At 44.1% G+C, this 22,428-nt stretch overlaps 1 protein-coding gene across 1 annotated transcript; it reads left to right on the forward strand.

The window, feature by feature from the left end:
* Nucleotides 1-245: 245 nt before the first annotated feature.
* On the forward strand, nucleotides 246-22,209 carry LOC311300616 (trypsin-like). Its single transcript, XM_084424991.1, has 6 exons — nucleotides 246-342; nucleotides 2,319-2,339; nucleotides 2,436-2,604; nucleotides 2,695-2,963; nucleotides 3,039-3,178; nucleotides 21,080-22,209. The coding sequence occupies exons 1-6, from the start codon at nucleotides 294-296 to the stop codon at nucleotides 21,356-21,358; spliced, it is 927 nt and encodes a 308-aa protein (XP_084281117.1). The 5' UTR covers nucleotides 246-293; the 3' UTR covers nucleotides 21,359-22,209.
* Nucleotides 22,210-22,428: the final 219 nt, after the last annotated feature.

The raw sequence follows: 22,428 nt of genomic DNA on the forward strand, positions 1-22,428 counted from the left end.
GGCAGACAGGGAGGTTTAATAGAGAAAAAATATCAAAAACTAAGAAAATGGAAGACTTTTGTGAATTTTTGACATTGTAGGTCAACTCCATCCGGAATGCTGTTATTTGTTCCTAAACTGGAAGCGACACCTGAAATGACAGGGGACTGGGGCATGTTTTGTAAATACTGAGACTAAAGGTATAAGAAAAAGGTGGGGGCTGAGAACAAAAAAACACGACAGCACTTGATTTACATCTCATTAGAGAGCTGAGAGTTGAGCAGACAGCAGTCAGAACACGCAACAGAGCAAGTATGAAGTTGAACACCGCTGTTGTTGGAACCATACTTCTCAACATAGCAGGTAAGATCTTACTAAAGTCCATAAGTGTAAGCTTAATAATGTTTAAATGGTTTAATGACAAGCCAATTGAATTCCTCTTGCTAAGGACCTTTGTAACTCTCCCACCCCGATACCTGAAATGGCTGTCCTACAAACACACTTTTGTAATATGCTACCATTCAAAAGTTTGTGGTCAGTAATAAATTTTGTTTTTTGAAAGAAATTAAAGACATTTGAATAACAAAAGCTTTCTAGTTCAGATAAATGCGGTTCTTTTGAACTTTCTCTTCATTAAAGAATCCTGTCAATTAAAGACAATTGTTTCCAGGAAACGTTAATGTTTGTCCTAAAACCGGTAAAACTAGATAACCGACATTTTACACAACATTGATGGAGTAAGTCAGTATGTATATATATATATATATATATATATATATATATATATATATATATATAGGCCTATATATATATATATGAAAAAAAAAAAGAAATTTCTCTACATGTTTATGTACTGTTTGTGACTCTTCTTTCATACATCCTCTTTTCCCCTAATAAACTCTGAAACATGAGTATGTTCTTTATGGATAAATATACACTTACTGTTAGTAAGTTTCTGCTTTTTATTCAGCTACAGCGATAGCTGGATGCTTTTGTCCATATAAGGGATTTCCTGGAATGTCATAAGTTATTACATCTATGAGTCCCTTTCTACACAAGGTTCAAAAGCAAAGTTATAATATACACAAGAACACTTTACTCATGCTTGTCATGTCATATTCAGTGACTTTACATTCAACATTCTCTCACATACAACAACATACCTAAACCATAACACAATTACAAATACAAGCATCATTAAAAAAAACTGACAATTAGACGTGTGCAAGTACAATATGTTACTAGGGTACATAAAAAAGACCTTTTCTAGCCCTACTAGCTGTTACAAGGATAGGTCACCTAAAAAGGAGAATTCTGTTATTATTTACTCACTCTCAAGTAGTTCTGAACCTTGAATTTCTTTCTTCTGCTGAGCACAAAAGAAGACTGTCACAAAGTTAAGGCTCAGAGAAGAAGGTGGGAACCGGTCAATGTTCAAGAAACTTTAGTCATAAAATAAACAAACAACAACACAAAAGTAAAGCGGCAGCCCCTCACGGATATAAACATTATAAAACACAACATAAATAGTCCAGGCCTGGTCCTCTCTCAGCTTGCACTGTAGTCACTTCTATCCTTCCGGAGCTCCTCCGTGAGACTTGTGACCAGTGTGGCGTGCAGGTGACGGCCTCGCTGCGTTCCCATGGCCCTCGGCCCAGCACTGCTTGCCACAAAGATATTTTGAAAAATGGGGCCAACTGTTTGGTTGTTTTAATTTTTGGTTAAACTATCCCTTCAACAGGATACAGTATTCACACCATTCATACTTCATACTTATATTTTACTTTTTCTAACCTGTGCTAAAGTCGTTTTTGATTATTAGTATGGTTGAATTCGATCATCGTAGGTCATCAGCAATGACATTGGTTAATAATGTGAGATTAAATGCATATATTTGTGTTATTTAACATATTTAATTATTGTAGGAAGAGCTACAATAACCATCATGTTTACACAGCACACACAACACCTCTGCCCCTTACTCACGATTTCTCTCAACATGGGGACAGGAGATGTGTCAGTCAACAAATGGGAAAAAAAGTAACCTGTGTTACTTATTTGAAAAAGTAACTCAGATATTTTGTTGTAAATTAAAAAATAATGTGTTACTTTAATAGTTAGTTAAAAAAAGTAATCTGATTACCTGTAATGCGTTACACCCAACACTGATTTTAACAACATGGCTATAATTCATGCGAAAGTATTATCTTGATTCATGCCAATGTTATGTGCCAACACATTTATGTAAAAGTTGAAACAGTGAGGTTGTGGGTAACACAAACCAGTTCATCAGCTTTGTAAGTGTTTATCTAAATATCTGGTCTCTGTCTCCCTCATAGGTTCTCTCTGCCAGTTAGATGGTAAGTTGCAATGACCATAACAATCGTGTTCCACATGTTTTGTATGCTTTTGGGCATTTTAGTTGATAATTCCCTCACTTTCTTTCCTATAATCAGTGTGTGGTCAAGCTCCCCTCAACACCAAGATTGTTGGAGGACAGGCTGCAACTGCAGGGTCTTGGCCGTGGCAAGTCAGCCTTCAAAGTGCCCTCTATGGAGGCCATTTTTGTGGCGGGAGTCTAATCAATAAAGACTGGGTTTTGTCTGCAGCTCACTGCTTCCAAAGGTATGAACTTGACGCTTAAATACAATACAACTCAAGACACAATTATACATTTATCACAGTGGAATTAAAACTGAGTTTGCCTATTCACAGCTCCTCCATGGGTACCATTAAGATCTACCTAGGACGTCGGAGCCAATCAGGCTTTAACCCTTATGAGCAATCCAGGACAGCGAGTCGATTCATTAACCATCCCAACTATAACGATGTTAGTAAAGATAACGATATAGCACTGCTCCAGCTCTCCTCTTCTGTGACGTTCTCTGATTATATCAGGCCAGTCTGTCTGGCTGCTGCTGGTAGTGTATTTGGTGCAGGTACAGAGAGCTGGGTCACTGGATGGGGCGTGTTACAAGCTGGAAGTGAGTAAACAATTACTTGCAAATACTGTAAAGCTCAGCAACTGGCCATTAAAATGGTCCTCTGATCTGTCACAGGCAACCAGATTCCTGACCTACTGCAGGAGGTGATGATACCAATTGTGAGCAACAGTGACTGTGATAATGCTTATAGAGGAGGCATCACAAGCAATATGATTTGTGCTGGATTAACTCAGGGAGGGAAAGATTCATGTCAGGTAAGACTTTTTTTATTTACAAAAATATGAACATTTAAAAATTTTTGGGGGGTTCCCTGCACTTAACTGTACATTACCTATCAAGGTTGCCAGATCTGAGTAACAAAATTAGCCCAATGATTCAGTCCAAACATCAAAACTCAAAATATGCAACTCTCACATCTGTCTCTCATCTCTCAGTCACTGATATGCATTACAGATGTAATACAAGTACACAATCCCACAAAGATGCAGCAATGTTTACATGCTCATGCACTACAAATCATCCTGCACTGTTCCCCAACCAGCTGCTTGACTAAAAATATTTCTCTTTGCACATGTACAGTATTTATGTGAAGCATTCGTATAGTTTGTATTATACTTCACAGTTGTCTGTGTTTATGTAGCACCGTGGTCCTGCGAGGCACGACATTTCGTTCCACTGTATGTCCCCACATGTAGCGGAATGACAATAAAGCTCAACTTGAACTTCAACTTGAACTTGAAACGGCTTCTCAAATAGAACAAATCTAGTTTTTTATTATTATATTATTTATCTCTATTATTTTATTTACCTCTATATTACTGGATTTGAACAATAATATAAATAAGCACATTCTTCACATTCTCTTGCTTAAAGCTACACTGTGTAATTTTTTTAGTTGATTCTTAGCAAAAAACACTTAGTTCTTTCAAAAATATATGTGCTCATTAATGTATATTTACTTCTTTCAAGTAATAAAGTATTCTCGCAAGTTTATAATCTGCCATTGAAAGTACATACGGGTGAGGGGTTCGAATCATAGACAGTATATAAACTGGACACAGCGACCCCATAAGTTTCAACGGAGAAAAGTGAAGCAAATTAGAAGCACTCATTTCCTGATGGCTGAGCGTACTGCGCAGACTCAAACTGAGCTTGACGACGTGGATGTGACGTGAGAAGCCTGTCTGACAGTTGTAAGTCTTCTAGGAGCTGTGCCAAGAGAAATCTGAATCATTCCCTTCTGAAACTTGCAGAGACAAAGAGCGTGAGTAGGAGCTGTCCATGTGCTAGGAGCAGAAGCAACTTTATGATTCAATATGGGCTTCTCCCTTGACTTTATCGGACTTTATGCCTCCACGTCCCCCCGATTGAGTGCGAGCTTCTCCTCCTGTCTCTACGGTAATTTCCAGAGAGTCACGTGGTTATGACGCAATCGTTAGCCTGTTTTTACAAAAACTGCTTCTACGGGGCCATAACGTAAGATACAAGGTAATGGAGCATTTTATACATTGTCGTGTTTCTTTAGAAATAAATAATGGGCAAATGGAGTCTTTAAACGGCTCAGATGTAAAGTTATTCGCTGTCAAAGTGATGCCAAAATGAATGGGAGTCAATGGGATGCTAACAGCAGGTGATGGCTTGTTAGCCAATGGCGGCTTCCGGGGGTGGTACGGAAATCGAGAGCTCGATTACCCCCCTGGTTCGAATGCCGGTCGCCATGTTGCCTCTACATCTTCAAACTACATTAGCCAAAGAGGGACATACCTGTAAATTCAAGCTTCGCCTTTCGCGCTTTACACTCAGTGACACAGAGACGGCAGATTTGAAAGATTGCTGATGGAGGATCACGCCTATTTTTGAGGACATGTAGCAGAGTCGCCAAGGAAGCGAAAGAGAGAATTAAAACGTCAACGCGACAGGCAAATCAGCAAGACCAAAGTCAATTTTGGAGTAACTTTTCCCAGATGGAAAGAGCTCATGAGGAGCAAAGATTTTAAAACGGACGCCGAAATTGCCTGCTTTCTTCTCGGCAGGTAATCCAGCCTATTTGTGTAAATTCAAAGTTTTATTCACCTTTTTTCTGCGCCCGTTCTATTTCCCATGATTCATAGCGGTTTCAACTGACTAAACGGTTTTCTACTTCCGTTCCTCAGAGGAATTGGCCAGGAATTGTCGCGAGGAGCACTAGTTCGGAGAACCAAGTCCGGTTGTGCCAATACGGGGCAACCAAAATGACCTGCTCCTCGTCCTCCCTGGCCCTTGGTCAGGGAATAATACAGGTCGCAGTGGGATGAGTCGTGGGAGGCAAACAGATACCTGTGCGTCCCCGAACTGATCACAAATCAGCTGGACCAACTGGGGATGGAGTCGCCATTCTCCAGCGAGAGGCCGAAGCCGAGACAGCTCGTCGGCCGCCTAGTTCAGGTCTCCCGGGATATAAATGGCTCGAAGCGACCTCAGATGCTTCTGACTCCATAAGAGGAGGTGGCGAGCGAGTTGCGACATACGGCGGGAGCGTAGACCACCTTGATGGTTGATGTACGCTACTGTCGCGGTATTGTCTGATCGGACTAGTACGTGCTGGCCCCTGAGCAACGCATGGAAGCGGTGCAGGGCGAGACGTACAGCCAGCAACTCGAGGCAATTGACATGCCAAAGGCGCTGGGGTCCTGTCCAGGAGCCCGCGGCAGCATGTCCATTGGACATGGCGCCCCAGCCCGTGGTGGAGGCATCCGTTGATACAACAATATCCCAGGAAACTCGTTCTAAGGGCACTCCGGCCCGTAGAAAACTGAGGTTCGACCACGGGGTGAAGGTCTGACGGCAGGCTGGAGTCACTGGGACTTGGAGCGTGCCGTGTTGTCATGCCCACCTCGGGACTCGATCACGAAGCCAAAGCTGAAGCGGTCTCATATGAAGTAAACCGAGCGGCGTTACTGCGGCTGCGGATGCCATATGCCCCAGGAGCCTCTGAAATAGTTTCAGTGGAACCGCACTCTTGTCCTCGAATTGACGAAGACAAGACAGCAGTGACTGCGCGCGCTCGCTCGTAAGCTGCGCGCACATGGCGACCGAGTCGATCTCCATACCGAGAAAAGAGATCCTCTGCACGGGGCAGAGTTTGCTCTTCTCCCAGTTGACCCGAAGGCCCAGACGAGCTAGGTGCCGGAGCACTAGGTCCCTGTGTTCGCAAACCTGATCTCGAGAGTGAGCTAGGATTAGCCAGTCGTCGAGATAGTTCAGGATGCGAACCCTGTGTTCCCGGAGGGTAACCAGGGGAACACTGGGTCCCCGAGAGGAACCAGGCACACACGGAAGCCCCACGGTTTGCAATGTGGAGGGGGGCGTGGCCCGAGGAATGCTCGTCGGTATTGTGCCACTAAACCCTCAGATCACCCTGGCCACCAGCCAAAGTATCCCCTCTCGTTTTTTTTTGTTTTTTTTTAGGAAGAGATAGATTAATCTATAAACATCGCGATGGTCATGTTCCCGCAATGAAAACATGACTCATCCGCGAGCGCTGCCGAGCGTGATTAAGCCCAACACGCGAAACAGCGCTCGTGACCGTTAGGCAGATGAATCACGCGCCCACATCCAGTAAATACACGGGCGAGCCGTCTTGAAAAAGACGTGCCGCGTGCAGCTCTTTTAGAGAGAGGAAAAGCTCAACAGATTGCTGAAGCGCCCAGGGAGAAACACACTCACTGTCGGCAGATCACTGCACAGACCAGTAGCAGGCAATGTGATCTCGCTGGAACGCGCCGTGACACCAACACTGAAGAGCCGCTCGTCTCGTAGAGTGAAGATAATTCAGAATGACTTGTCGGAGTGAAGAAAACTCTTGGCTCCGAAGCGAAAACATATCTGCATGTTGCCAGCGTACTTCCTTATATACCCACGACGTGGGGCGGACTTATGCTATGCAAATTCCGCAGACCCATGGCATTTTCTTGCCATTGGCTCGTTTTGTATACTCGAAGGTGAGAGGCTTTCTAAGCGAAACCCCATTCGTCGTCATCCGACGTAACTCGGAGTGACCACGAAAGGGAACTAATAAGGCTTGTTTGAGATGAGCAAAATCTGCGCAGAATCGATCACCGGTGATCAGCGCGAGATGCATGCCGGTTAGAAATGTGTCCGAGTGCGGTCCGCCTTGCTCTGATGTCATGCTGACGTATGTCAAAAATCTCTCGCGACCGCAAGGCGCACGTGTCGGATTCTGCAGTCGCGCGCAGTTGCTCTCCACCGACTGCGCTGATCAAAAGCATGATGGGAACAACTTACTGACGACACAGCTTCATGCTCATTGGTTTAAACAACCGTGATGTATTGTTCTCTTTTAAAATAGGCTTGTTTGAGATGAGCAAAATCTGCGCAGAACCGATCACCGGTGATCAGCGCGAGATGCATGCCGGTTAGAAATGTGTCCGAGTGCGGTCCGCCTTGCTCTGATGTCATGCTGACGTATGTCAAAAATCTCTCGCGACCGCAAGGCGCACGTGTCGTATTCTGCAGTTGAGCGCAGTTGCTCTCCACCGACTGCGCTGATCAAAAGCATGATGGGAAACGACTTGCTGACGACACAGCTTAATGCTCATTGGTTTAAACAACCGTGATGTATTGTTCTCTTTTAAAATGTTTGATTGTAAAACTTTATGTAACGTTTTGTAAAATGTTATGTGTGAATATTCCCAAACTATCTGACAGTGCGATCTCTGTGGGTTATGCAATTTATTTTTTATAAAAAAAAAACAAAAAAACATCTGTATTAAAGAAAAAAATATTGATAAACATGTATTTGGAATGGAATTAAATAACAAGTAGGCTACTTTGGGTGTCTTGTTCATTTTATTTATTTTCATATAAAAGCAACAGAACTTGAATTACATCCAGTTTATTAGCAACACTGTGCACGAGCGTGAATCCCGTGAATCCCGCGATATCCATCTTTGATCTCGCAGGTGTCAGATCCACTACGAGAAGAGAGATCTGTCCGGCTTGCCTGCGCTTTTTTCACTCCTCCTCTCACTGCAGCCGCCTACTCTCGCATACATTTCAGGCGAGGCAAGGCGCATCTCAAACAAGCCTAATGTTTGATTTTAAAACTCTGATATCATGTTTTTTTGTGTATACGTTTATGTGTGAATATTCCCAAACTATCCGACAGTGCGATTTCTATGGGTTATGCAATGTAATTTTTATAAAAAACAAAAACAAAAAAAAACAAATAAAAAAAAAACACATATGTCTGTATTAAAGAAAAAAAAGATTGATAAACATACTTGGAATGGAATTAAGTAAGTAGGCTACTTTGGGTGTCTTGTTCATTATATTTATTTTCATATAAAAGCAACAGAACTTAAATTCCATCCAGTTTATTAGCAACACTGAGCACGAGCGTGAATCCCGTGAATCCCGCGATATCCATCTTTGATCTCACAGGTGTCAGATCCACTGTGCAGAGAGAACGTACTCGGTTACTAACGTAACCTCTGTTCTCTCTAGAGAGGGAACGAGTATTGCGTAAGCTAGCTTACGCTGCGGGAAAGTCTCCTTTCTCGAGATACTGAAGCCAAAAATTATCCTTAATTTTTTTAAATCTTGTCAACGCAGTGCGGCAGCCTGCAGACCTAGGGCAGGCGAATCGCGTGCCCATTGGCTGCTCTGTGGCAACTGCAGCAGCCTATGGCTGAGCCTTGCGCGTGACGTCACGTCCAATGAGCGCGCTTGGCGCGCTTAATGCATCACAGCCCGTCATTAGGGGTGTGGCTTAGCGTATATAAGCAAGGAACAGAGGCTGCTTCGCTGGTGTCTGTCGCATGAAGCGAAATGAGCTCGTGGCGAGAGCACGGCGGGTTACGCAATACTCGTTCCCTCTCTAGAGAGAACAGAGGTTACGTTAGTAACCGAGTACGTTCTCTTACGAGAGGTTCTCTCGTATTGCGTAAGCTAGCTTACGCTGCGGGAACACCCTTGTCAACGCCGTGCGCGCGCCCAGCATGAATCCCATGGGGAGCCCAGGGAACGCGAAGCAGAGCTGGGCGGCCGAGATACCACAGTACACAAGCACATAATATGGGACAGGGAGCGGCACAGCCGGTCCAACTGATACTTCCACATAGTGCAGCTCAACCAGTAGAGCTAAATCAGCAACATAGCCCGCGCACAGACAGTGGGCTGGCTACGCGAGACTTAGACTGATAACACTTTGGCCTGCAAAGCGGGAACTTCCAGGTTGTAAAACCTAACAAATGTGGAAGGGGAGGCCCAGCCTGCCGCTGCACAAATGTCATGAATAGGAATCCCACTGGACCACGCCCACGATGAGGCCATGCCTCTGGTGGAGTGCGCCCGAATGCCCAAAGGGCACTGCAGGTTTTTAGATGCGTAAGCAGCTGCGATAGCGTCAACTATCCATCTGGATAGGGTGTGTTTCGAGGCGGCGAGACCCTTGGTGCGCCCACCAAACAAAACAAAGAGCTGCTCTGAACGCCTGAAGGCGGTGGAGCGTGAAATATAGCTTCTCAGCGCCCTAACTGGGCAGAGGAGATTACTATCTGCCTCGCAGCCAGCATTCAGCAGGGCTGAAAGAGAAATGACCTGCGCTCTGAAGGGAGTGCCCAAAATTTTGGGGACATACCCATGCCTCGGTCTGAGAATAACTTTAGAGTCATTGGGTCCGAACTCGAGGCACGCAGCGTTAGTGGATAACGCGTGAAGGTCTCCCACACGTTTTACTGAAGACAGTGCTATCAGAAAAACGGTTTTGAGCGTGAGGTGTTTCATATCCACAGTTTCTAAGGGTTCAAAGGGATGTGCTTTCAGTGCATCTAAGACCAGTGAAAGATCCCACATAGGAACCGAAGGGGGTCGCGGGGGGTTCATCCTCCTCGCTCCTCTAAGGAAGCGGATGACAAACTCGTTCCTTCCTAATGCGCGGCCCGGCTCTGAGACAGAGAGCGCTGAAATGGCCGCGACATAGACTTTGAGCGTGGAGGGGGACCTGCCCGCGTCCAGTAGCTCTTGAAGGAAGCACAATACTTGCGAGACCCCACATGTCTGTGGATTGAGCCCTCTGGTAGTGCACCATTTGTTAAACACCGACCATTTAGACGTGTAGAGCCGCCTCGTGGAGGGGGCTCTAGATTGTATGATCGTGTTCATCACCCCTTCTGGTAGATCAGCATGTAATTGTTGAGGCTCCACGCATGCAGAGACCAGTGCTCTGGGTGGGGATGCCAAATCGAGCCGCGGGCTTGAGAGAGAAGGTCTCTCCGCACCGGAATCGGCCAAGGGGCTTAGTCTGCCAATTGTATGAGTTCCGGGAACCAAGCTTGGTTCTCCCAGAACGGGGCTATGAGGAGCACTGTGTGGCGCGCTTTCCTGACTCTCTCGATGACCTGAGGCAGCAGAGAGACCGGTGGAAACGCATATAGCGGGCCGCTGGGCCATGTCTGGGCCAGCGCGTCCTCGCTCTTTGAAAAGAATACTGGGCAGTGTGCGTTGTCTTTTGACGCAAAGAGGTCGACTTTCGCTCTGCCAAAGCGGTGCCACAGCGACTGGACTGTTTGGGGGTGTAGAGACCACTCCCCAGGGGGAACGTTGTCCCTGGACAGTCTGTCGGGACCCTCGTTCAGATGGCCAGGCACATGTGCTGCTCTCAGAGAGCGCAGAGAGTGCTGAGCCCATACGAGGAGGCGTTCCGTCAGGGCGCAGAGCTTCTTTGATCTGACACCGCCCTGGCGGTTCACATAGGCCACTACTGATGTGTTGTCCGTGCGGACTAGAACATGGTGACCATGGAGGAATGGGAGGAAGTGCATGAGCGCTTTCTCGACCGCGAGCATCTCTAGACAGTTTATGTGTAGGAGATTCTCCTGGTCTGACCAGCGGCCATAGACCGGTCTGCCTTCGAAGAGCGCTCCCCAACCTAGGTTGGACGCGTCTGTTGAGACAACTTTCCGGTGTGAAATCACTCCCATAGTCACTCCAGTGTGATACCATTCGGCTGCTAGCCAGGGCTGCAGGGCTGAAACACAGACCTGAGTCACTCTGATTAGCGAGCCGCCGGTCGCCCAGGCTCGATGGGATACGTGCGCTCTCAGCCAGCGTTGAAGCGGGCGCATGTGCAGTAAACCCAGCTGAAGCACTGCTGCAGCTGAGGCCATATGCCCCAGGACGCGCTGAAATGCTTTCAGGGGAACCCGATTGCCTTCTTTGAAGGATGCAGCGAGGCGCTGGATGCGGCGCGCGCGCTGCTCCGACAATCTGGCTGTCATCGCCACTGAGTCCAGTTCTATTCCGAGAAAGGAAATTGACTGACGGGGCGAGAGCGAGCTCTTGGTCCAGTTGACCGCTAGACCCAGGCTTTCCAGATGGCTGAGAAGCGCTGTTCTGTGAGACACAAGTTCTGTCTCTGACTGCGCTATAACGAGCCAGTCGTCCAGATAGTTCAGAATTCGCATTCCCTGACTCCTCAGGGGAGCGAGAGCCGTGTCCATGCATTTCGTAAATGTACGGGGTGCTAAAGACAGGCCGAACGGCAGGACTGTGTATTGATAAGCTCGACCGTCGAAGGCGAATCTCAAGAATGGCCTGTGACGGGGAGTTATCTGGATCTGGAAATACGCGTCTTTCAGATCGAGAGAGATAAACCAGTCTCCTGGGCGGATCTGCGCAAGGATCTGTCTGGTTGTAATCATCTTGAACGGCCGTTTCATGAGAGCCTTGTTCAGATGTCTCAGATCTAAAATAGGTCTTAGTGCTCCGTCCTTCTTGGGAACGAGGAAGTAACGGCTGTAAAAGCCTGACTCGCTCAAGGAAGGATGAACCTGTTCTATGGCCCCTTTTCGCAGCAGCTTCGCTATTTCTGCTTGAAGCAGATGCGCTGTTTCCAAACTCACTTTCGTTTCCGTCTGCGCTATAAAGCGCGGAGGGCGACGAGCAAATTGGAGCGAATAGCCGTGTCTTATGATGTTGAGCACCCATTTTGACGCGCCCCGAATAGCCTCCCATACTTTTGCATGCATGGCTAGGGGTCGAATGGTCTCTGGGTTCAGATCGCCGCGTTGCGCGGGATGGGGAACCTGTATCAGAGAGGATGGGGCGGCGCGCGCAGATATCCCAGATGCGAGAGCGGCGTGGGGATTATGGTGTCTGAAAGTGGGTGCGCGTGCTCGTGAGCCGGCGCGGGATATGCACTTATGACACGGCCAGTGTTTGGGAGTTTTATGAGGTTTGCAACCTGTCTGGCAGAGCGGGCAGTGGGCAGGTGTGAGCACAAAGCTGTGGGCACATTTTCTACACTTGATGCTCGAGCGGAATGTTTCCGCTTTAAGAGATAGCGCTCTGGACGCGTTGCCATGGGAACCTCGTCTGTGTGAGGCAGTGAGCACACGGGAGTGGGCACTTTTTCTACACTTAATGTCCCTGCGGCTTGAGCCGTAGCAACTTGAGGTAACTGAGTGACAGAGCGAGCAGCGAGTAGGTGTGAGCACGGGAGTGTGGGCACATTTACTACATTTAGTACTCGAGCGGTGTGAGGCCGCTTTATGAGAGAGCGCTCTGAGCGCGTTACCATAGGGACTGTACTTGTGTGAGGCAGTGAGCACATGGGTGTGGGCACATTTTCTACACTTAAAGCACTTATACTCTTTTTGAGATTTATCTGGGTCGCCGTGCTATTACTGGCTCGTTGGCTGCGGTGTGAGCTGCTGCAGTAGCCTGGACGCAGGGGACTGACAGAGCTGTGTGTTTTGATGGCGGTCCGGCCGTAGCGGGACTCAACCATCTTTTCCTCCTTGCGGATGCTAGGAGGACTTCGCGGGCTCGGGCTTCAACGCAATCTTGGGCCGCGGGCCCCGGGGGGGCGGCGGTCTGTGACGGCTGGTCGAGCGCGACCTAGGGCGACTGCCCTGGCGACGCTGCGAAGCGCTGGGAGGCCGGGAAGAGCGCTGATTAGAGCTGCGCACAGGAGGCTGAGATTGAGGGCAGCCTGTGGCTGGGCTCGAACGGCGGGGCAGGAAAAGGTTCATGGCCTGCGACGCCTTCTGTACTTCGGAGAAACGATCCACAATTCCGCTGACCGCAGGGCCAAAGAGGCCGGTGGGCGAGAGTGGTGCGTTAAGAAATACAGCGCGCTCTGACTCACTCATGTCCGCGAGCGCAAGATCCGTAGCGCTGCGCAGATCAGTTAAGGCAGACTGACCCGAGCCCTTCTCGTCCAGTTCACGGAGGAGGTCGGCTTGAAGGATCTGAAGAATGGCCATAGAGTGCAGGGCGGAAGCAGCCTGGCCGGAGGCGGCGAAAGCGCGGCCGGCGAGAGCTGAGGTGGTCCTGCAGGCTTTAGACGGCAGGGCAGACTTTGAGCGCCATCTAGCAGACGGCGGGCAAAGGTGCGTTGCCACAGCTTCCTCAACGGCGGGGATACGGATATAGCCGTTCTCGGCGGCCCCGTCCACCTGGGAGAGAGCCGAGGAGACTGGCGAGCGGAGTCTGGTGGAGAACGGAGCGTTCCAGGATTTAGAGAGCTCAGCGTGGAGCTCAGGCAGGAAGGGTGCTGACCTAGAGGCAGGCGCAGGGCGGCGGCTAGGTAGAAAGCATCCGTCAAGGCGATTGGGCTCCGGCTCCTTGGGTGGGGACCAATCCAGTCCCATTCTCTCGACCGCTTGAGTGAGGAGGCGGAGAAGCTCCGCGTCGACACTAGCGCGGGTTCTGGTAGACTCCAAAGTCGAGGGGGCGGAGCGGTGAGAGCCCGACCACTCCTCGCTGTCAGACGCGAGCAGAGAGCAGCTGTCAGCGACATCATCTGCATCATCCCCCAGAACGACGGCAGTGCGGGCAGAGGCCGGCCGCTGCGCGTCGGTGAAGGGTGGGGGGGAAGGAGAGAGCGAGGCTCGCGGGAGAGGTTCCGGCGAGCCTTCAGCTGTAGCGTCCAGTTCCGGCGGCCTTTGAGAGCGACGTTTCTTTTTACGTGGCCCGGAAGAAGTGGCCGGAGAAGGTGGAGGTTCTTCAAATTTAGCGAGTCGAGCCCGTAGGGTCGACATCGGTAACTCCTCACACTGTTCGCAGCCGCCCTCGGAGAGAGCGCTGGCTGCGTGGTCGAAGCCCAGGCAGAGAGCGCACACCACGTGGCGGTCTCCGTCGCTGAGCGCGGCTCTGCACGAGCCACAGGATGAGCGAGGCATTTGCAACAACGCCTCGCGCTCTTTTAGATGCAAGTGTGTCGCGGCGGACACACAAAACACACAACACAGAGCAAGAAAAGGATATATGTGCCAGATAGCGTAGCAGGCAGGGAAGGCTGAAGGCGGCGAGCGGCCGACGTCCTCAGGCTGAAATCCTCGGCTTGCTGGTCGCTTGATTCGACGGCGGCTTCCTCAGAGATCAGCGATGCGAAGAGCTTCGCTGAAGAGACAGAAATCAGCGAAGCAGCCTCTGTTCCTTGCTTATATACGCTAAGCCACACCCCTAATGACGGGCTGTGACGCATTAAGCGCGCCAAGCGCGCTCATTGGACGTGACGTCACGCGCAAGGCTCAGCCATAGGCTGCTGCAGTTGCCGCAGAGCAGCCAATGGGCACGCGATTCGCCTGCCCTAGGTCTGCAGGCTGCCGCACTGCGTTGACAAGATTTTAAAAAATTAAGGATAATTTTTGGCTTCAGTATCTCGAGAAAGGAGACTTTCCCGCAGCGTAAGCTAGCTTACGCAATACGAGAGAACCTCTCGTAAGAGAACTGTCCGGCTTGCCTGCGCTTTTTTCACTCCTCCCATCACTGCAGCCGCCTACTCTCGCATACATTTCAGGCGAGGCTAGGCGCATCTCAAACAAGCCTATATTCACTGGGTAGTCATATACAATTTCACTGCTAGATGGGGGAAATTATCACACAGTGTAGCTTTAAATACAAAATTACTGCAGTGCATGCAAATGTAACAGGTATTATTTATAACTTGTGTTTTATTTGAAATTCACACAAAATCCTAATTTGTCTGCTACATATGTATGTTAGAAAAGAAAATACTTTATTTTTTTTATGTCTTTCTGAGTTTTGTGTTCGTCGCGGTTGTGACGTCATTTGCGCGTTGCGCGCGCTATCGCTTCAGTCCGCGGGAGGTCTGAGCAGAGCGAGGTATTGTTTAGGTATTGTTTTACCTAAAAAAAAAATAGGTATTGTTGAGGCTTGTTTGAGATGCGCCTTGCCTCGCCTGAAATGTAGGCGAGAGTAGGCGGCTGCAGTGAGAGGAGGAGTGAAAAAAGCACAGGCAAGCCGGACAGATCTCTCTTCTCGTAGTGGATATGACACCTGCGAGATCAAAGATGGATATCGCGGGATTCCAGGATTCACGCTCGTGCACAGTGTTGCTAATAAACTGGATGGAATTTAAGTTCTGTTGCTTTTATATGAAAATAAATATAATGAACAAGACACCCAAAGTAGCCTACTTATTTAATTCCAGTCCAAATACATGTTTATCAGTCTTTTTTTCTTTAATACAGACAAAGAGTATAGAAGCACAAGAGGCGAAACTCAATAGAACGCCCCATAGCAACAGTTGCCCCCATGACTTGACGGCGCGGCCGCCATTATGGACTGAAAACTGAAGGAAAACGCCGAAAAATAAAGGGAGTCAATGGCACTGAAAAACTTAAAATAACAAAAACTTAACATAGCTTAATTTTTTCTGGCCGTCATATCTAAATATGAAAACAATTTAAAATACATTAATGAGGATGACCGACGTTAAATGACGTTAAATGACAGAAAATATACGTATATGTGTTGGTTAGGAAAATAGTATTTTGGGACAAAATATTACTATAGAAGTACTATAAGACTACTATAGAAATACTATAGCGGCTCTAGGATATTATAGAGGTATTACAGAACATAACATAGCCTGCTGCTGTGATGTTCTGTATAGCCTCTCTATAATATTTTTAAGCTGCTATAGTAGTCTTCTCGTACTTATGTAGTATGTCCCAAATTACTATAGTATTCCTATAAGATTACTATAATATTTTGTCCCAAAATACTATAAATATGAAAACAATAATAATAAAAAACATTTATTTTGTCCCAAAATACTATAAGATTCCTTAGTACTTTTTAGTAAGGGTATCCCCACCGAATCGGCTTCATTAGCCTACCACTTACGGTTTGCAAAGATACAATTATAAAATTACTGCAAAACTTTAATCTATTAATATTTATGTTCTATTATGCATTTTCCTTGTTATATGACTAACAGAAATTCATGAAATAATATATGCTCGCTTGTCTATAGGCAGATACACAGTAATTAGATATAAGTAATAAGATAGTTATTCAAATGTTGATTTTGAAATTAGTAAACATCACCATATATATGATTTGGAATTTTTTTTATAAATGAACATTTCTAAAGACAGTTAATATTTTACACTGTGAACGTTTCAATGGCAAGAAAAAAAAAAACTATGAATGTCCTATTACAGGCGGAAAGGTACAAAAAAGATGTGCAATCCAGCAAGTGCACACATGAACTAATAACACCTACTAAAATGGATTTTGCCATTGACTGGCGCTAACGATTCCAGCAGCTTTCAGTCCATAATGGCGGATTCGCCTCCGCAGCGCCATCTACAGACTGTTACCCATAACACAACAGAGTTTCGCCTCTTGGGCTTCTATACTCTTTGATACAGACATGTGTTTTTTTTTTTTTTTTTTTTTTATAAAAAATACATTGCATAACCCATAGAGATCGCACTGTTAGATAGTTTGGGAATATTAACACATAATGTATACACATAAAACATGATATCAGAGTTTTAAAATCAAACATTTTAAAAGAGAACAATACATCACAGTTGTTTAAACCAATGAACATCAAGCTGTGTCGTCAGTAAGTCGTTTCCCATCATGCTTTTGATCAGCGCAGTCGGTGGAGAGCAACTGCGCTCGACTGCAGAATCCGACAGGTGTGCCTTGCGCTCGCGAGAGATTTTTGACATACGTCAGCATGACATCAGAGCAAGATGGACACATTTCTAACAGGTGTTACAATATATTCGGTTCCTGAAATATTTGGTTCCAAAGGGTGGAGCTATCATGAATATTCACGAGACCAAATCGTGGGCGGGGGCGACCAACAGGCGAGTGGAACAGAAATTATTAGCGTGAGCGCCTCAGATCGCGATTTGTTTTATGGATTATTTATTTCAAACAGGTAATAAAGTTGAACGAAGTTAAGCGTGAACTATATATTTTATAAATAATTCATGTAGCATGTGTTTCTCAGTACTGTGTTTACCTGAACTAGTAGCTACAGACCTTGGAAGACCTACATTGGAAGTCCTACAATAAAGACATATTTTTCCAAATTTCTCCCAGATTAGTTGTTGTTGACATTCTATGCTAGAACTGTTCGTTTCTCATGAATGACTGAGATTAATCTTTTTAATTTTGCATGTTTAAATACATTTTTACAATTATATTATTGTGTTTTTATTCTGTCTCCCAAAGTTGTCTGCATATTTTTAAAATAGCCTTTAAATTATAGGCTGATCAAGACAACATACGAACTTGGAGTTGCATGTTGCATGCTTTGAATCTTGCTTTACCTTTAACTGGAAATCTTTTTGATACCGTCATACTTTATAATTTTTTTATATCACAACCATCATTATCAAAGGTTATCATAATGTTAAGATTCAGATGAATTAACAGTTGTTTTTTTTCTAGCAATGCTTTAGAACGTTGGTCAAATTAAGTGAAAATAATGACTAACCATTAATCATAGAAATTAGGCCTACATCTTATCAGTTATCATTCTTATGTTTTTTTTTTTTGTAAACACAAAAACACACTGGTGAAGTAGGCATGGGTCTACTAAAAATGAAGGAAAGGTATAGTTATAAATTCTTATTTGAAAAATAATATTATAGTAAATATTTTATTGGTCTTGCTGTAGTAATTTTGTCCTTGATCCCATGCTTTTCTATTGTCTAACATTCTCATTTTTACAGATGATGAATATGAATAATTTTTTTAATTTTAAGACACTAATTTTGAGTTAATGAATTCTTTAAAAATTCATTTAAAAAACTTTTTAGGCTTTAAAAAACCTCAATAAATTTTACACAGAAATATGTTGAGGCAGATGTTTTTGTTTTTCAAGTTTAAACAGTCTAGATAGTATTAAGGATAGGTAGATAATTTTATATATATTATATTATAAACATATATGCTCTTCTTTAAATTATAATACTTTTTAATTATATGTCCATGACCCACCACACCCGAGAAACTTCTTTTCTGACCTGCAATTAACTATTGTACACACCTCTGGCCAATAAATAATTGGTTCATTACATAGTTTGTGGAGCATTCAACATCCACATTCAATTGGCTATGGTGATGTTTTAAAAGAATTGTGGGTGTGTGAGTCTCAACCACAATTCATCAAAATAAACCTACCCATACTTATTGAATTTGTCATATTGGCTGTCAATATAGATATATATAATATAGTAAATATAAAAAAAAAAGTCCTTCTTAGAAGGGCACAGAACTTCACAATCAAAGGTGAGTTAAGTAACACTTAGTGATTTCTCTGATAGTATCTTCATGATCAAAACATACTACTTTTAGATGAGGTCTTATACTATATTATACAGTGAGGTTTTTATTTGCCCTGGGTGCCTTATGGCCTACAACATAAAAGTGGGCTCTTCTTTGTTTTCGATTGCTGTTCAATGCACAGAGCATGCCTTCAAGGAACAGCTCTAATTTTCATTTTCAACCACAACGTCCTATATAGCCTATGGGAAAATACGTACAGCTCAGTTTGAATTCAGAGCTACATTAATGGAGCATATCCTAACCCATTATGTAATATAGTAACCATTGTGTCACCAAACTTTGCTGTGACTACTGAGGTCAGAAAAGGGAAATATTACTACAGTAGGAAAGGCAAACAATAAACTACTATCAAGACTACAAATTGCACAAACTAAGTAGCTACAACATTACTTTAGTTGGACCTTGCTTTGTATAAATACAATTTAAATAATTATCACTTAATTTGACCAACGTTCTAAAACATTGCTGAAAACAACTGAAGCAACTGAAGCTTAACATTTATGATAAAGTACAGTTGTATATCAAAAATATTTCCAGTTGAGTGTAAAGCAACATTCAAAGCATGCAGCATGCAACTCCAAGTTCATGACATGTTGTCTTGATCAGCCTATAATTTAAAAGCTATTTTAATAATATACAGACAACTTTGGGAGACAGAATAAATACACAATTTGTAAATATTTATTTAAACATGCAATAATACACATTTAAAAAGCTTAATCTCAGTCATTCATCATGAGAAACGAACAGTTAGGAGTAGTTTAGGACAAAACGCGATCTGAGGCGCTCACGCTAATAATTTCTGTTCCACTCGCCTGTAGTTAGTATTGCTTGCCCCACCCACAATTTGGTCTCGTGAATATTCATGATAGCTCCACCCATTGGAACCAAATATTTCAGGAACCGAATATATTGTAACACCGGCATGCATCTCGCGCTGATCACCGGTGATCGATTCTGCGCAGATTTTGCTCATCTCAAACAAGCCTATTGTGTGCACTCCCGTTCACAAGAGTGTTCATAAGTGAAAATAATCATTAATTAAGTGATTGGTTTTGTTAAAATGTAAATGAGTATGCAGGAGAAGGCTGACTAAATGCACTTCATTGAATGCAACATATTCATTACTGCATTTTTCAACTCATGTATGCAGGTATGGTTATTGTTTTTGTGATTTCTTTGTTATATGTGTTCGATCGAATTGGTTATATAAAATGCTGGAATGTGGGTGATTTAAAGATGTATATCATATGAGATTAGTTAGTGACAATGTACATTTAGAGATAGATATAAATAGATATTGTGTTATTTCACTGACTGTTGATACACCTGATGTGATATTAATTATTACTATTTTCTTTATATTCTTTATCACTGTAAATGAGATTGTAAATGTGCATTGTGAGCTCGCTTCAGTCCGCGGGAGGTCTGAGCAGAGCGAGGAGAAGGCTGACTAAATGCACTTCATTGAATGCAACATATCCAGTCTTTTATTCAACACAACACAACACAACACAACACAACGCAGAGGGGTAGTCGAGTCGTAGGGACTAGAGACACGCAAGCCCGAACCGGCTACACAAATACCAATTAAAACATATGATAGAATCCATTGTTTGTCTCTGCTAACCTCTTGTGGAAAAATAATAATATAACATGACATTTCATGACTATAGCCTTAAAGGGATAGTTCAACAAAAAATGAAAATTACCCTATGGTTTACTCCTCTAAAGTACTACCCTCAAGCCATCCTAGGTGTAAATGACTTTCCTCTTTCAGACGTATACAATTGGAGTTATAGGCTATTAAAAATGTTGGCTATTTATCTGAAACGAAGCGATGTGTTTATGTTAGAAAAATATCCATATTTAAAACTTTCTAAACTAAAATAACTAGCTTCCGACAGACGGCCATACGCATCGAATTATGGCGAAAGAGTAGTAACCCATACCCTCAGGGCCTTTCCTATTGCTCTAACACTAGTGGCTGGGAGAACAAAAAAAAAAAAACACTAGAAGTAGAGCTGGACAGACCAATTGGAGTGGAATAAATTAGTGGTCATTATACTATCTTCTATTGCCTTCTCCAGGACCTGGAGGTTAAGTAAGGTTATGCTCCTTGTCATTGCCCCGGCTTGATATACAACCATCTGTAAGCGTTCTGTAAAACTTCGATCAGCGTTGAGTTCCCTTCTAAGGGAAATGTCTAAGTTATGTATGTAACCCTGCATTCCCTGAGAAGGGAACGAGATGCTGTGTCGCCATACTTCGAGGACGCCTGTGCGTCTTCCTTTAGACAATAGGAATCTGATCACGTGTACACCTTGTGACATCATTGCACTGTGTCTGTCAATAGCTTAGTTTCACACGTGCCTCAGACACCTGGATAGCATCATCAATGCAGCGTCTCGTTCCCATCTCAGCGAACCGGGTCACATACGTAACAGAAATTTATATAATAAAAAAATAAGTGTCAATTTTGATTTCATAGTGACTATATAACTGTATTTATCAATTTATCAATGCAGGGAGACTCTGGAGGTCCATTGGTCAGTAATAACGGCTCCCGGTGGATTCAGTCTGGCATTGTGAGTTTTGGTGAAGGATGTGCTGATCCCAACTTTCCCGGTGTGTACGCCCGAGTGTCTCAATACCAGGATTGGATCAACTCTTACATGGACAGCAACCAGCCTGGATTTATTCAATTAAATTCCAGTGGATTCAGAAGCTCACCTGACCTGCTTTTATTTTCCATTTCTCTCACATTCTCCATTATTCCTTTTATATGCTCCCTATATCTCTCTTAAGAGAAATTGTTTGAATGATTATTCTCAGGGTTTTTTGATTAAGAGGACAATTGTGCTGTAAAAGTTCTCAGAAACTCTCAGAAAGAGATATTGTCATTTATTCTTTGCCTTTAAAATTGTTATTATTGTTGGAAAAGCCACACTTATTGTGTTGTTACAAAAGATTGTGCACTAATGAAGTAAGGCAAACATGTGCCCTCAGAGTGTTTGAATAATGAGGGTGCGGTTTATGACATTTGGCCTAAATATGAGACATACATAATGCCTGCAAAAGTAAGCGTGAATTATATTTCATTAAGTGTCAAATGAGTACAGTATTCAAGATAATTCTGAAAGAGCTGTTTTGTACTGTATTGTCAATGTCTCATGATGCAAAGGGATTGATTCAAACTATAGTCTCACATTGCCAGATCTATAGTCTCAAATATACTTTATAATCAAACTATCATAAGTGTAATTTTAATTACCTGGTCTGTCGACATGATACTGCTGAATTGCAGAGCTTGTGCAAACATATCGACATCTCTATGATCAGAAGCTTTAACACTTTTTTTTTCTTTTTTTTTCACCGCTGTCATTTTTGTTGTGTTTATTTTGTTGTTGAGAGCAGGGCCGAATTTTTTATCATCTGAGTAGTATGTCAGGTATAAATGTGTGTTAATTGGATGTTATCAATTTGATAATTGGGTGTTAAGAAAAAAAAATTTCTCTTTGTTGCTCTATTCTTAAAACTAAATCTTATAAACATTGTACCAACTAGTTAGTTCCACAAGAGAGATTTTTTATTTATTTTTTTAATTTGGCAACCAAGCCTGGTCTCCTATATAACATATAAAAACCTATGAATAATCTATAAAGCAAATATTGAATTAATAATTACTGATGAGACAAGCAGTGTTGTATACATTTTACATGAACATAGATGATTCAGCTACTAAGATCAATCAGCTGCTTTTATTACTCTAGACTACTAGATTATAAAATGGCCACCAGGAGGCGCCATTTACTGTACTTCTCAGACCTCCACAGACGCTCCTGTAGTGTACAATCCCTCCTTCAAGACAGGAGAA

Source organism: Rutilus rutilus, assembly GCF_951802725.1.
Source record: "Rutilus rutilus genome assembly, chromosome: 1".
NCBI classification, from domain to species: Eukaryota; Metazoa; Chordata; class Actinopteri; order Cypriniformes; family Leuciscidae; genus Rutilus; species Rutilus rutilus.

Coding starts and splice junctions, on each gene's coding strand:
- LOC311300616 (XM_084424991.1), top strand. CDS start 294: ATGAAGTTGAACACCGCTGTTGTTGGAACCATACTTCTCAACATAGCA. Junction 2,340..2,435: donor TTCTCTCTGCCAGTTAGATG/GTAAGTTGCAAT, acceptor TCCTATAATCAG/TGTGTGGTCAAGCTCCCCTC. Junction 3,179..21,079: donor GAGGGAAAGATTCATGTCAG/GTAAGACTTTTT, acceptor TTATCAATGCAG/GGAGACTCTGGAGGTCCATT.